This window comes from Myxine glutinosa, chromosome 6, assembly GCF_964187855.1.
Source record: "Myxine glutinosa chromosome 6, kmMyxGlut1.1, whole genome shotgun sequence".
In the NCBI taxonomy this organism is placed as follows: Eukaryota; Metazoa; Chordata; class Myxini; order Myxiniformes; family Myxinidae; genus Myxine; species Myxine glutinosa.
In genome coordinates this window covers 38,770,301-38,783,193 of record NC_136266.1, presented here as the reverse complement: position 1 = coordinate 38,783,193, position 12,893 = coordinate 38,770,301, and the positions used below count along the sequence as shown (strand labels likewise).

General features: G+C 46.0%; 1 protein-coding gene across 30 annotated transcripts in view; it reads left to right on the top strand.

Annotated features, from left to right (window-relative positions):
- The window catches only part of LOC137429699 (transcription factor 12-like), a 386,392-nt gene that overhangs the window by 346,819 nt on the left and 26,680 nt on the right, over window positions 1-12,893 (top strand). For 17 of the 30 annotated variants that reach the window (XM_078779753.1, XM_078779761.1, XM_078779759.1 and 14 more), the window contains 3 exons: window positions 4,039-4,115; window positions 4,736-4,807; window positions 10,950-11,150. In XM_078779753.1, coding sequence (XP_078635879.1) covers window positions 4,039-4,115; window positions 4,736-4,807; window positions 10,950-11,150 — 350 coding nt within the window. The remainder of the gene's footprint in view (window positions 1-4,038; window positions 4,116-4,735; window positions 4,808-10,949; window positions 11,151-12,893) is intronic. The other 13 variants (XM_078779765.1, XM_078779766.1, XM_078779764.1 and 10 more) reach the window with 3 other exon arrangements.

The following is a 12,893-nucleotide window of genomic DNA, read 5'->3' as shown; positions in this document are numbered from 1 at the left end:
TTTTTGTTTGAATCATCACATGTCATCATCATCTTGAGTCATTTTCAAGATTCAGAAGAAACTGCCAAAAACTTGGGAGTATTAGTAATTGTTTCAAAATAATAACACTTTCTTTCAAAATAATGTCGTATAACATGGGAATTTGCCACGATATCTTAGTAATTGACTATCGATGGCCGAAACTTCTCATGGCGTTTGATGCGATTCGATGCAAAGAAATGCATCGCGGAACGTGCGGATGATGATCTTGGTGTGTATCATATCCGTGGAGTGGGTTGTGTTCCGAGTTCTGATGTGCTTCGTTACATTGGAACATGTATTGGCGACTTCATATCAGGGCATGGAGACATCTTCCATATCTGCAGATTGGAGTGTTTCAAGTTATCATCAAATACATACAATGAATCATGCACCGAAGCATGAATACCAGTCTTTTCATCTGATCTGCTCTCAAGAATGGAATATAAATCTGGAGAAAATGAGTCACTCGCTTGAGTGCATCGAAAACTGATTGTTATCTTGTTATCATTATTCGCAATATTCATATAATTACATTTTGAGTTGATTATCTCACCACCTGGATGGGAATTTAAAGAAAGGGCTCCATTAGTTATTGTGCATCGACGTCATGAATCATCATATGCTGAGTTTCAAAACAATCCGTGGAGCCGCCTCGGAGTAAGGAAAAAAACAACAAAATGTAAAGGGACCCACTGACTGACTGACTGATTGAATGCCTGAATGACTGTATGACTGATGGAATGCCTGACTGATGGAATGCCTGACTGACTCACTGTGTCATACACATGTCATCAGAAAATACGCTTGCTATTTGTGTGCCTGACTGACTGCCCAAATGCCTCACTGATTGCCTGACTGACTGCACGAATGCCTGACTGAATGATTGACTGACTGATTGCCTGACTGACTGCACGAATGCCTGACTGAATGATTGATTGGCTGACTGACTGATTGCCTGATAGAATGATTGACTGACTGATTGCCTGACTGAACTATTGACTGACTGATTGCCTGACTGACTGATTGACTGACTGATTGCCTGAATGATTGACTGACCGACTGACTGATTGCCTGACCGACTGATTGCCTGACTGAATGATTGCTGACGGAATGCCTGACTGGCTCACTGTGTCGTACACATGTCATCAGAAAATGCGCTTGCTATTTGTGTGCCTGACTGACTGCCCAAATGCCTCACTGATTGCCTGACTGACTGCACGAATGCCTGACTGAATGATTGACTGACTGATTGCCTGACTGACTGCACGAATGATTGACTGACTGATTGACTGACTGACTGATTGCCTGAATGAATGATTGACTGACTGATTGCCTGACTGAAGTATTGACTGACTGATTGCCTGACTGAAGTATTGACTGACTGATTGCCTGACTGAATGATTGACTGACTGATTGCCTGACCGACTGATTGCCTGACCGACTGATTGCCTGACCGACTGATTGCCTGAATGAATGATTGACTGAAGTATTGACTGAATGATTGACTGACTGATTGCCTGACTGAATGATTGACTGACTGATTGCCTGACTGACTGATTGCCTGAATGAATGATTGACTGAAGTATTGACTGAATGGTTGGCTGACTGATTGCCTGATTGACTGACTGAAGTATTGACTGATTGCCTGACTGAAGTATTGACTGACTGATTGCCTGACTGAATGATTGACTGACTGATTGCCTGACCGACTGATTGCCTGAATGAATGATTGACTGACTGGTTGCCTGACTGATTGCACTATGCCTGCCTAACTGTCTGAATGCTTCACTGATTGAATGCCTGACTGATTAATCTGCCCGAATGTCTGACTGCCCGAATTTCTGGCTGACTGATTGACTGACTGATTGCACGAATGCCCGACTGACTGCACGAATGCCCGACTGACTGCACGAATGCCTGACTGATTGACTGACTGACTGCATGAATGCCCAACTGACTGCACGAATGCCCGACTGACTGCACGAATGCCTGACTGAATGATTGATTGGCTGACTGACTGATTGCCTGATAGAATGATTGACTGACTGATTGCCTGACTGAAGTATTGACTGACTGATTGAATGACTGCCTGACTGATGGAATGCCTGAATGACTGCCTGACTGATGGAATGTCTGACTGACTGATGGAATGCCTGACTGACTCACTGTGTCATACACATGTCATCAGAAAATGCGCTTGCTATTTGTGTGCCTGACTGACTGCCCAAATGCCTCAGTGATTGCCTGACTGACTGCACGAATGCCTGACTGAATGATTGACTGACTGATTGCCTGACTGACTGCATGAATGCCTGACTGAATGATTGATTGGCTGACTGACTGATTGCCTGATAGAATGATTGACTGACTGATTGCCTGACTGAACTATTGACTGACTGATTGACTGACTGATTGCCTGACCGACTGATTGCCTGAATGAATGATTGACTGACCGACTGACTGATTGCCTGACCGACTGATTGCCTGACTGAATGATTGACTGACGGAATGCCTGACTGACTCACTGTGTCGTACACATGTCATCAGAAAATGCGCTTGCTATTTGTGTGCCTGACTGACTGCCCAAATGCCTCACTGATTGCCTGACTGACTGCACGAATGCCTGACTGAATGATTGACTGACTGATTGCCTGACTGACTGCACAAATGATTGACTGACTGATTGACTGACTGACTGACTGATTGCCTGAATGAATGATTGACTGACTGATTGCCTGACTGAAGTATTGACTGACTGATTGCCTGACTGACTGATTGCCTGACCGACTGATTGCCTGAATGAATGATTGACTGAAGTATTGACTGAATGATTGACTGACTGATTGCCTGACTGAATGATTGACTGACTGATTGCCTGACTGACTGATTGCCTGAACGAATGATTGACTGAAGTATTGACTGAATGATTGGCTGACTGATTGCCTGATTGACTGACTGAAGTATTGACTGATTGCCTGACTGAAGTATTGACTGACTGATTGCCTGACTGAAGTATTGACTGACTGATTGCCTGACTGAATGATTGACTGACTGATTGCCTGACCGACTGATTGCCTGAATGAATGATTGACTGACTGGTTGCCTGACTGTTGCACTATGCCTGCCTAACTGTCTGAATGCTTCACTGATTGAATGCCTGACTGATTAATCTGCCCGAATTTCTGGCTGACTGATTGACTGACTGACTGCATGAATGCCCGACTGACTGCACGAATGCCCGACTGACTGCACGAATGCCCGACTGACTGCACGAATGCCCGACTGACTGTACGAATGCCCGACTGATTGCTTGACTGATTGAATGACTGATTGATTGAAGGACATCGTTGTGGTTTTACGAGCTCGTTGACTCCGTCTTCGACGAGCTAAAGATGTAGTATTCTTCACAGTCTATATTGTGAATGACGTCATGACAGAACTGACCTCCCAAATTGTTTTGCGTTCTCTTCTTCTTCTCTCTTTCTCAGTAAACTGGTTGTGCACAGATGTCATTTTTCACTGGCTTTTGTGGTAAAGTTTTTGAAACGAGCAATTTTATATGAAATGACGTCATCAATGAAGTGATACCCCAAATAGCTCAACGTTTATCATCGCAGGGATTTGATAGCATTGAAAGCTGAAACCTCACACACACCTACATAGGAATGAGGGAAAGTCTCACTAGTTGGTCCATGAATGACCTTTTCATTATATATTTAATAACCCATTTATCGAAAGTATTGAGTTTTAAATGCACAATAAGGTGAAATGACCAATCATTTGTTATGCTGAGCAAATGTGGCTGAATAAGATGAGTCAAGGTAATTCGTTACACCTGCCACGCAGTCCTTTTGTTTAACCTAATCAAATGACTGTAAAGGTGTTAATGTGTTTTCTTACAAGGCCTGATACGTCTGGCAGTAGAACAACCTTTTAGTTTTTGTTTTCCACCACGATGACCAGTTTTTTGAGGACATTTGACTTTACGTTACGTAAGCCGTGCCCTTGTTTCCACAGTCGCACCCGCACAATGGCAGAGATCCTCGAGTCAAGACCCTCCGTCCCCGGGCTACGAGAACTCGCTTCACACTCTGGTGTGTACCACGTGTTCAGCTTGCTTCCCTTATGCATTCTTATTACTCCCCCGCAACCTCCCAGAACCCCCTCCACCGCTCTCTCTCTCTTCATTGTCCAGATCCGCTCGTGCTCCACAATACACCGAGACGCATTGTTAACAGAATATGTACAATCGGACACACCATAGAACATTGGATGAAGCTTCATAATGATTTTGCTCTAATTAGCCAAGCGACCGATTTGTAGAGCACCGTCCGTTTATGCATCGTGCGCATCGGCTTTCCCTTTCCGGGCTCTTTCAGACCAAAATGTCCTTTTACTTTCCGGTTTTATTTCTTTTTCATATCCCAAGTGTCCATTCCGCACGAACGTGGCTGACGACTTAATTTGTTTTTGTTGTTCTATTTCACCTTTGATTTGTTCGTTCATTTTGCTTGCTTTGTTGCACGTACGAAACATTGCGGTAGCTACTAATCCGTGAACGCCTTCACTCGGAATTGATGCGTTTGGCGTTTTTGGTCATGTTGAAATGCGCTCATGCCATTGACGTCCTGCTTGCTCTCTGTCTCTTTCCTTGCCCACTCCTCCTCCTCCTCCTCATCCTCCACTTGCTGCCGCGTGGCCTGGTTTTGTTCAGAAAAATCGGATTGAGCAGCATCTCCATGAACACTTGCAAGATGCAATGTCTTTCCTAAAGGGTGCCTGTGAGGTATTACTAACCACTCACCGAACGAACCCGCAACCGCCATTTGACTTTTCAAAGCATGCACTTGTTCCTTGTGTCGTTTTCTGTATTTTTTTCTTTTTTTGGTTCGGCACTCTCATTATTTATTTATTTATTTCTTTGGATATGCTTTGCCTGCTGGCCCCTTCTTACCAAAATGCCCGTGGCATGTCTGGCACTTTCTTTTCATTAATGTGAGTCCTTGCTGACGCATGTTTGGAGTTTGATATGGTAATGAGAATTGCTATTTGTGTGTAAATGTGTTCCTTTATTTATTTTTGGATACAAGATCGAGGCTCGTGTGAGAGCTAACATTAATCGCACAAAAAAAAACGAACCCATAAGGCGGAAAAAAATATATTGCTGGTCTCTGGTCAGACCAAAGTTGCAGAATTGATGCGCTGATGTGGTTTTTTTCTTTTCTTGGTTTTTTTTTTAAAGCATGGATTGCACATATAGAGGGTTTTTTGTGTTCTCATGCCTTGCGGTCCTCCTCATCTGCCGTGGCGCCGTCCAGAGAGAAATTAAAGACAGCCAATGGGACTTTTTCTTTTTTCTTTTTTTTCCTTTTTTTTTTTGTATACGAGATCGAGGCTCGTGAAAGAGCGAACATTAATCACACAGAAAGACAAACCGACACAAAAACATATAACATCGGGAGCGGTAGACAAGATAGGGAGAGAGGGGGAAGGACACAAACACAACATTTGAGAGCAGGGACCGAGAGACATGGAGACATCGAGAGATCTGAGAGAGGGCGAGGGCTTTGGGGGGGGGGGGGCATGGGAAGGGTGGGGGGGGGGGTGGGAGAGGTATAAAACATATGGACACGACCAGGACTTCCAGGAAAGAAGTTGGAATTTCAAACAAGGTGGATCTGGGGTGAATTAACGGGGGTAGAAAAGATCAAGGTTTTGGATGGGGTAAGATAAGAGATGGTGGTGAACAGCTGTTTTAAAGACCTGGAGGGAGGAGTGGGATTGAAGGGAGTGAGGGAGTTTGTTCCAGAGGCGGGAGAAAAGAGGAATGAAAGAGTGAAGGTGAGCAGAGAGCCGAGATTTCGGCAGTTTAACCATCAGAGGGTTGCTGGCAGATCTTGTGCGACCTGTAGGAATATTTGGGGGACAAAGCACAGAGAGAGCTGGGGGTGCAAGGCCGGAGAGGGGTCAGGAGAAGACAGAAAGACCACCTACCTGCCTGCGGTGAGTGAGTGAAAGGCCCTCAGAGATAGCTTCATCGCGGGAGATTCCAATAATTCTGAAAGCTTTGGTTTCAACAGCGTGAAGCCGAGCTAGGTGTGAGGCAGGAGCACCGGCCCATAGGGGAGAACAGTATTCCATCGAGTTGCGGATGAAAGCCTTGTATGTTGTGAGGAGCTCAGGTGTGCCGAGGAAAGACTTTGCACGACGGAGGATGCCCAGTCGGCGACTGGCTTTGGAGGCCAGCTTGAAAATGTGGTTTTCCCAAGAAAGATCATGGCAGATAGTGAGACCCAAAAGCTTGAGCGACAGAACTTCTTGGAGAGGATTGTTGAGAAAGTAGATGGGAGGGTTGTCCAGTCGATCTTTTCGGAGAGACATAGTAAGAGTGTGAGATTTGTCACGATTGAAAGACATGTTCCACTTGTTTGACCAGTCTGTGATTTTGTCCAAGTCTTCAGAGAGTGAGGAGGCTGCAGACTGCCGATCTGAGGGAAGAGGAAAGGAGCGGCAGAGAGTGGAGTCATCAGCAAAGAGATGGAGAGGATTTTCAAGAGAGTCAGAGAGATCATTGATGAAGACCAGAAAAAGCACAGGGCCCAGAACACTGCCTTGGGGAACTCCAGCCTGAACAGGAAGAGGAGATGAGAGAACCCCATTCAGGGTCACACGTTGACGACGACTGGAGAGGAAGTCAGCCAGCCATGCGTGGAGATTTCCATGGATACCAAAGGAGGAGAGTTTGGTGAGCAGAGCGAGGTGCCAGACCGTATCGAAGGCACGTGATATGTCGAGGGAGACAGCTCTAATTTCCTGTTTGGCATTGAGGACCTCCATCCATTGTTGAGACAGCAGAAGCAGCATGTCCAGAGTAGAGTGACCTGGTCTGAAACCAAATTGATGCTCAGAGATCAAGCCATTGGAGAAGCGGAAAGATTTAATATCCGAAGCAATGATGGATTCCATGACTTTGCTGATATTTGGGAGAAGGCTGATTGGTCTGTAGTTGCTAGGATCTGTTTTTGCACCTTTTTTGTGCAAAGCGGTGATGTTGGCTGATTTCCAAGCAGATGGCAGTTGACCTTGAGCAAAAGAGAGGGTGAAGAGAACAGAGAGAGGGTGAGATAAAGCGGCAGAGCAGGATTTTAGGACCCGTGGGCTGATGCCGTCGGGTCCAGTTGCAGAATCAGAGTCGAGGGTTGACAGAAACTTTTCCACCTTGTCAGGAGGAAAGGACACGGAGTCCAGGAGCAGCTGGGTACGACTGGGTATGGTGGGTACAGAGAGGGATGGGTTTGGGACACAAGATTTAGAGGCAAACACAGAGTTGAGGCATTCAGCTTTTTCACGTGCGGAGTCAGCTGTGTAGCCGTTTGAGGTAAGGGAGGGGATGGAGGGGGAACAAACACCAGAAACGGATTTGACCAGACGCCACCAGGATTTGGAAGAGGGAGACAGATAAGAGAGTTCGGTCTTGAGAACGGAGAGATATTGTTTCCTGGCTCTCCTGAGGGTGGACACACACTTGTTTCGGGCTTTGTGAAAGGAAATGAGATTTCCTTCCGTTGGATTTGCTTTCCAGGAGACGAAGGCAAGTTGTTTCTGGGCAACAGCCTCACCACAAGATTCCGTGTACCATGGACGGGAGGAAGGGTATGACAACTGAAGACGAGATGGGATAAATCTGTGCATGAGGGAGAGCAATTTACTTTGGAAGAATTCCCAGGATGAGTTGATGTCAGAGGTGGTAGAGATGGGAGACCAGTCCAGATGATTGATGGCTGCTTGAAGACCGTGCCAGTTGGCCTGAGTGAAATGCCAGACTCGTCGACGCTGAGCAGGCTCCCTGAGAATGGTCAGAGAGATGTCCACTTTAACAAGGACATGATCAGATGATCCGATTGGCGCAGAAGAAGAGCAGCAGATATTTTCAGGGAAGTTAGTCATAACCACGTCCAGAAGAGAAGATGCTCCGTTGACTGAGATCCGGGTCAGGAAATTGACAGATTGTGTCAGTCCCAGTGAGTCGCAGAAGTCCTTTGCTGAGGAGCCATGGCTGGTGAGGGAGGTACCCACACCCAGCCAACTGGCATGATGACAGTTGAAATCACCACATATGAGGAAGAGAGAGTTGGGATGAGTAGATAGAAGTTGGTCCATATTATCAGACAGTGAGATGTAGATGGAGTCATCACTGTTTGGTGGACGGTACAACACACATATGAACAAGAGGTGGGAGCGAAGGGGAAGCCGTAGCCAGAGGTATTCTTGGGGGTGAGGTGGAGAGAGTACAGTGCAGGGCGAGTGAGGAAGAGAGTTTTTGATAAAGATAGCAACCCCACCTCCAGGACGAGGCTCAGGTCTATCATACCGGAGGAGGGAGTAACCCGGGAGAGATACTAAGGAATCAGAGACATCATGAAGGAGGAAAGTTTCTGTTAAGCAGATCACGTCTGGTTTGACAGAAGCAACCTGTATGGAGAGATCAGTTAAGTTTGAACGAAGGCCCCGGATGTTTGAGGTCCATACCGTTAATGAAGAGGAAGGGGGAGCATCGGATACAGAACAGGGGGAGGAGGGGCAGGGTAAGATGTGGAAGAGGTGGAAGAGGTAGGGAGAGCTGTTGAAGGTGTGTCAGAGATTTCAGAATAGCTCGGAGAAAGGGAAGGATGGGGCGGACAAAAGGTTTGATGGTGATTGGGTGAGGCACAATGAGGTGTTATTTGAGGAGGGGGAAGAGCGAGGCAGAAGGTTGGGGGAGATGGAGGTGAGAGTTGGAAGGGGGAAGAAGCGGGGAGGACGCTTTGAGGAGGGGGAGTGAGAGGGGGGAAATTGAGAAGAAATGAGGGTGGGGAGATTTGAAGGGGAGGGGTGAGGGGGGAGTTTGGGAGGGAAGGGACAAGGGGAGGGATTTGAAAGGGATGGGATATGGCGGAGATTTGGAGGGGAGGGGGTGAGGGAGGAGTCTAGGAGGGGAGGGGCGAGGGGGAGTCTTGGAGGGGAGGGGTGAGGGGGTAGTTTAGGAGGGAGGGGGCAAGGGGGGAGATTTGAAAGGGATGGGTGATGGGGAGGATTAGGAGGGGAGGGGAAAGGGGGAAGATTTGAAAGGGATGGGTGAGATTTGATTTTAGAAAGTGTACGATTAATGGGAAACGAACATTTATTGCAAAATGAGTTTCTTGTGACCTTCGAGTCAAAAATACGTTTAAGGACGCTGGATGGAGGATGGAGTGCAGGAGAGTTTAGGGAATGTAGAAAAAAGGCACTATAAGAGATGGAATTTTTTTTTGGGATGAATAGATTTGGTGAGCAAGTCGAAAGCAGCCTTTTAAAGAAGAAGAAGAAAAATGTGTTATAATATATGACGGAATACATAACTTGAGGGGAAAGTGTAAACATTGAAGGTTAATAACAGTGAAAACTATCTGGGGAAATGCGGGAGAAACACGTCGTCGAAGAACGAACGAACGTCTAAGAATGAATAAACGAATGAGAACAGAGAAGGACTTGTAGGCCTTTTGTAGGCCTTTTTTGTAAATAATGAACACAAGCTTAAGTTATTTTAAAATGTATTTATTCTGAAAATCATTAAGTTCTTCAAACATATTATAGACTGCCATTTCGTTCTCGAGATCCCCTCGCCGTACCGTCAAACATTCCAATGCGTCGATCGCGTCAACACTGCGCATGCGCAAGTGGTCTAACAGGCCGATGGTCTCCCACGATCTCTTCTCCCAGCCCACCAGATTATCACAGACACTTACAACTTCATGACAAACGAGATAGGACCCAGGCCTAACTAACGAGTCTACCCGCAGCTCTCTTGGCCTTCTGGTTGCTTCACACGAACCCGACAAAGAACGTCTTCGTTTCAATGAATGACAATATCCATCCGATTGGATTCATGACGTCATGGCACACAAAACTACTCATATCTTTGGAACGGCTGGTTGGATTTGGAAAAATCCCTTCCCATTTTGGACTAAACGTAGTTTTGTAGGGGAGAACCGTGCGCAAACGTCGATACCAATGACGACCCTCACAGACCCGTATTTCCCGAGATAGCGCGCCGGCCCGGCAACAACAGGCGCGCGCTGTTGTAGGTACCGTTGGAAATTAAAAAAAAAAAATTGTTGACGCGCAGGGTCAAAATCGATGCGCGCGCTGACCAGAGACCGGAAATATATTTTTCTCGGCCTAAAACATATAATAAAGGCAGCGGGAGAAAAGTTGGTGAGAGATAGGGAAGCACACAAGTACAACAGCAGAGAACAGGGACATCGGGTGATCTGTGGGAGGGAGAGGGCTTGGCGGGAGGAGGCATGGGAAGGGGGGGGAGGGGGGGGGAGGGAAAGGTATAAAACACATGGACACAGCTAGAACTTCCAGGAAAGAAGTCGGTATTTCAAAAAGGTGGATCTGGGGTGAATTAACGGGGGTAGAAAATATCAAGGTTTTGGATGGGGGAAGACAAGAGATGGTGGTGAACAGCTGTTTTAAAGACCTGGAGGGAGGAGTAGGATTGAAGAGAGTGAGGGAGTTTATTCCAGAGGCAGGAGCAAAGAGGAATGAAGGAGTGAAGGTGAGCAGAGAGTCTTGATTTTGGCAGTTTCACCATAAGAGGTTTGCTGGCAGATCTTGTGCGACCTGTAGGAGTATTTGGGGGACAGAGCACAGATAGAGCTGGGGGAGCTAGGCCGGACGGGGTTTATTGTCTGATTAGAAGGGTTTATCTCGGGGGGGGGGGGGGGGCGATGGGGTGTGATGGAGGGGGGATTATGTTTCGCATGAGCTTTGCAATTTAACTACAAATATTGTTGTAAAAGAAACAAATCTTTTTGGTGTTGTTCTATTTTTTATTACGGGTCTTGTGTCGTGTTTTGTTCCTGACCAATTTATCTGCCTCGTGCGTTCATTCCGTCCATTAGCAGAGCAGGATGGAGGAAAGACTCGACCGATTGGACGATGCAATCCACGTGATGCGGAACCATGCAGTGGGGCCTGCCCCGGGATTGGCCGTCAGTCCAGCTGAAGGGCTCGTGACAACCTCGCACAATGGCCCGATGGGAGCTATGGGAGCAAGTTACTGTGCTCCTGGCCTTAATCTTGCATCACGGCATTCTTCGCTGGTAAGTCTCGCAAAGCATATATTCCGTGTTTTATTTAAACTAGAAAAGCTGACATTCGAGTTGCATCTACTTTTTGACATCGTATTTTCAGGTTGACTTCCTTACATTTTGGTCTGAGAAGGATCTATGAGTTCTTATAAGAGGTCTGCCACAGAAAATATAATGTTTATTTCTTTATTTTATTATCAGCCAAGGAGATCATCCATACAAAATGTGGGCATTTGTCCAGGCCTCCTTATTTATTGTTACCGAACACCAGAACCATTTATGACACAAAAATTATCCGCATGGCCTTGTTGGAAAGTGTGCTGGAACAGTATCCCAAAATACATCAATTGGATATGATTGCCTCTTCTGTTCTTCCCTGCGGTGATCATTTTCCAAAATTTACAGTCACCGGTGCTTTTTATTTGGGGTGGGAGGGGGAAGGGTGTGAGAAGATGTTTGAACGATGGGCAGGTTCTGATTGGGTTCAACCATTAAGATGACATTCTCTAGTGGTGTCTCAGCCTCCGATGGATCCGGACGAAATTTTGTGGACAGGTTGGGTGTGTGACAAGGACAAAATGATTCTAGTTTGGTGAAGATTCAAATTAGATCCAGATACTACAATTTTTTATTTTTTTTTGAAGACAGCCTGGCGTTGGCTTAGCGGTTAGGGTGCCGGCTTGGGATCCAAGGATCCTGGGTTTGAATCCCGGCCGATCGCTGAATTAACGCCAGGAGAGTTTACTCAGCCTGTCATCCTTCCGAGGTCGGCAAATTGAGTACCAGCTTGCTGGTAATTCCCTGTGTGTCGAAAGAGGTGACTAACAGGGTTGCTGGCAGGAAAGGCATCCGGACATGATACATTGCTTCAAAAAGGGGACCACTGTGCCAGAAAAAGGCCAGCCCCTGCTCTGCGGGGAAAAATGGCCTCTAAAGGTGGTTATACTACAATTTTTAAGTGATTCTTCATCATAGGGCTAAATGAAGAGGGTTAAACTGATGTATAGCACGATATCTCAAAAAAATATGGATGGATTCGGACACAAATCAGTGGACAGGTTGCGTGTATGAGAAGGACGAATCAATTCGATTTTGATGAAGATCCAGATCCGATACCGAGAAGTTTTTAAATTTCCCAAATGATTCTTGACAATTGAAAGGTAGGGCCAAGAACGATATACAGCATGATATTGCAAAAAGTTGTGGTCTGATTATGACAAAACTAGATGGATGGGTTGGGTACGTGACACGAACAAGCCGATTCGATTTTGGTTCAGGTCCGGATGCAGATACAGCCGATCAATGTGATACAAAACGTAAACTGTTCTGCTTGACATAGGTATGCGCTCTAACAAGTGCCATTCCAGTGTTCATTATGTAGTGTTGTTTATGAGTTTAAAAAATCCTTTTTTTAATTGCGTCTTGAGTGTACTAAAGCCAAAATCGAGAGTTAAAAATCACCTTACACAATGTCCAAGTTTTGTTAATGGCTATTAATAAAACTGAGACCACTTACAATTTTTGCCGATACACGTGGATCGTGGAACATTGCAAGTGGTTTATTGACCCCTGCTAGAGAGAGGGGGGATTACTAACCATGACACAAAATTTATTTGCCCCACCATCCCCCTCCCTTTTCCTAACCCCATTCCCACCACCCAAAGTCACTCCTGGAGGGAGCCAGGAGCTGGTGTCTTTAACTGTATAGTGTATAAAAATATAGAATTCTCTCGATGTGTGACTGTCTAATCATTA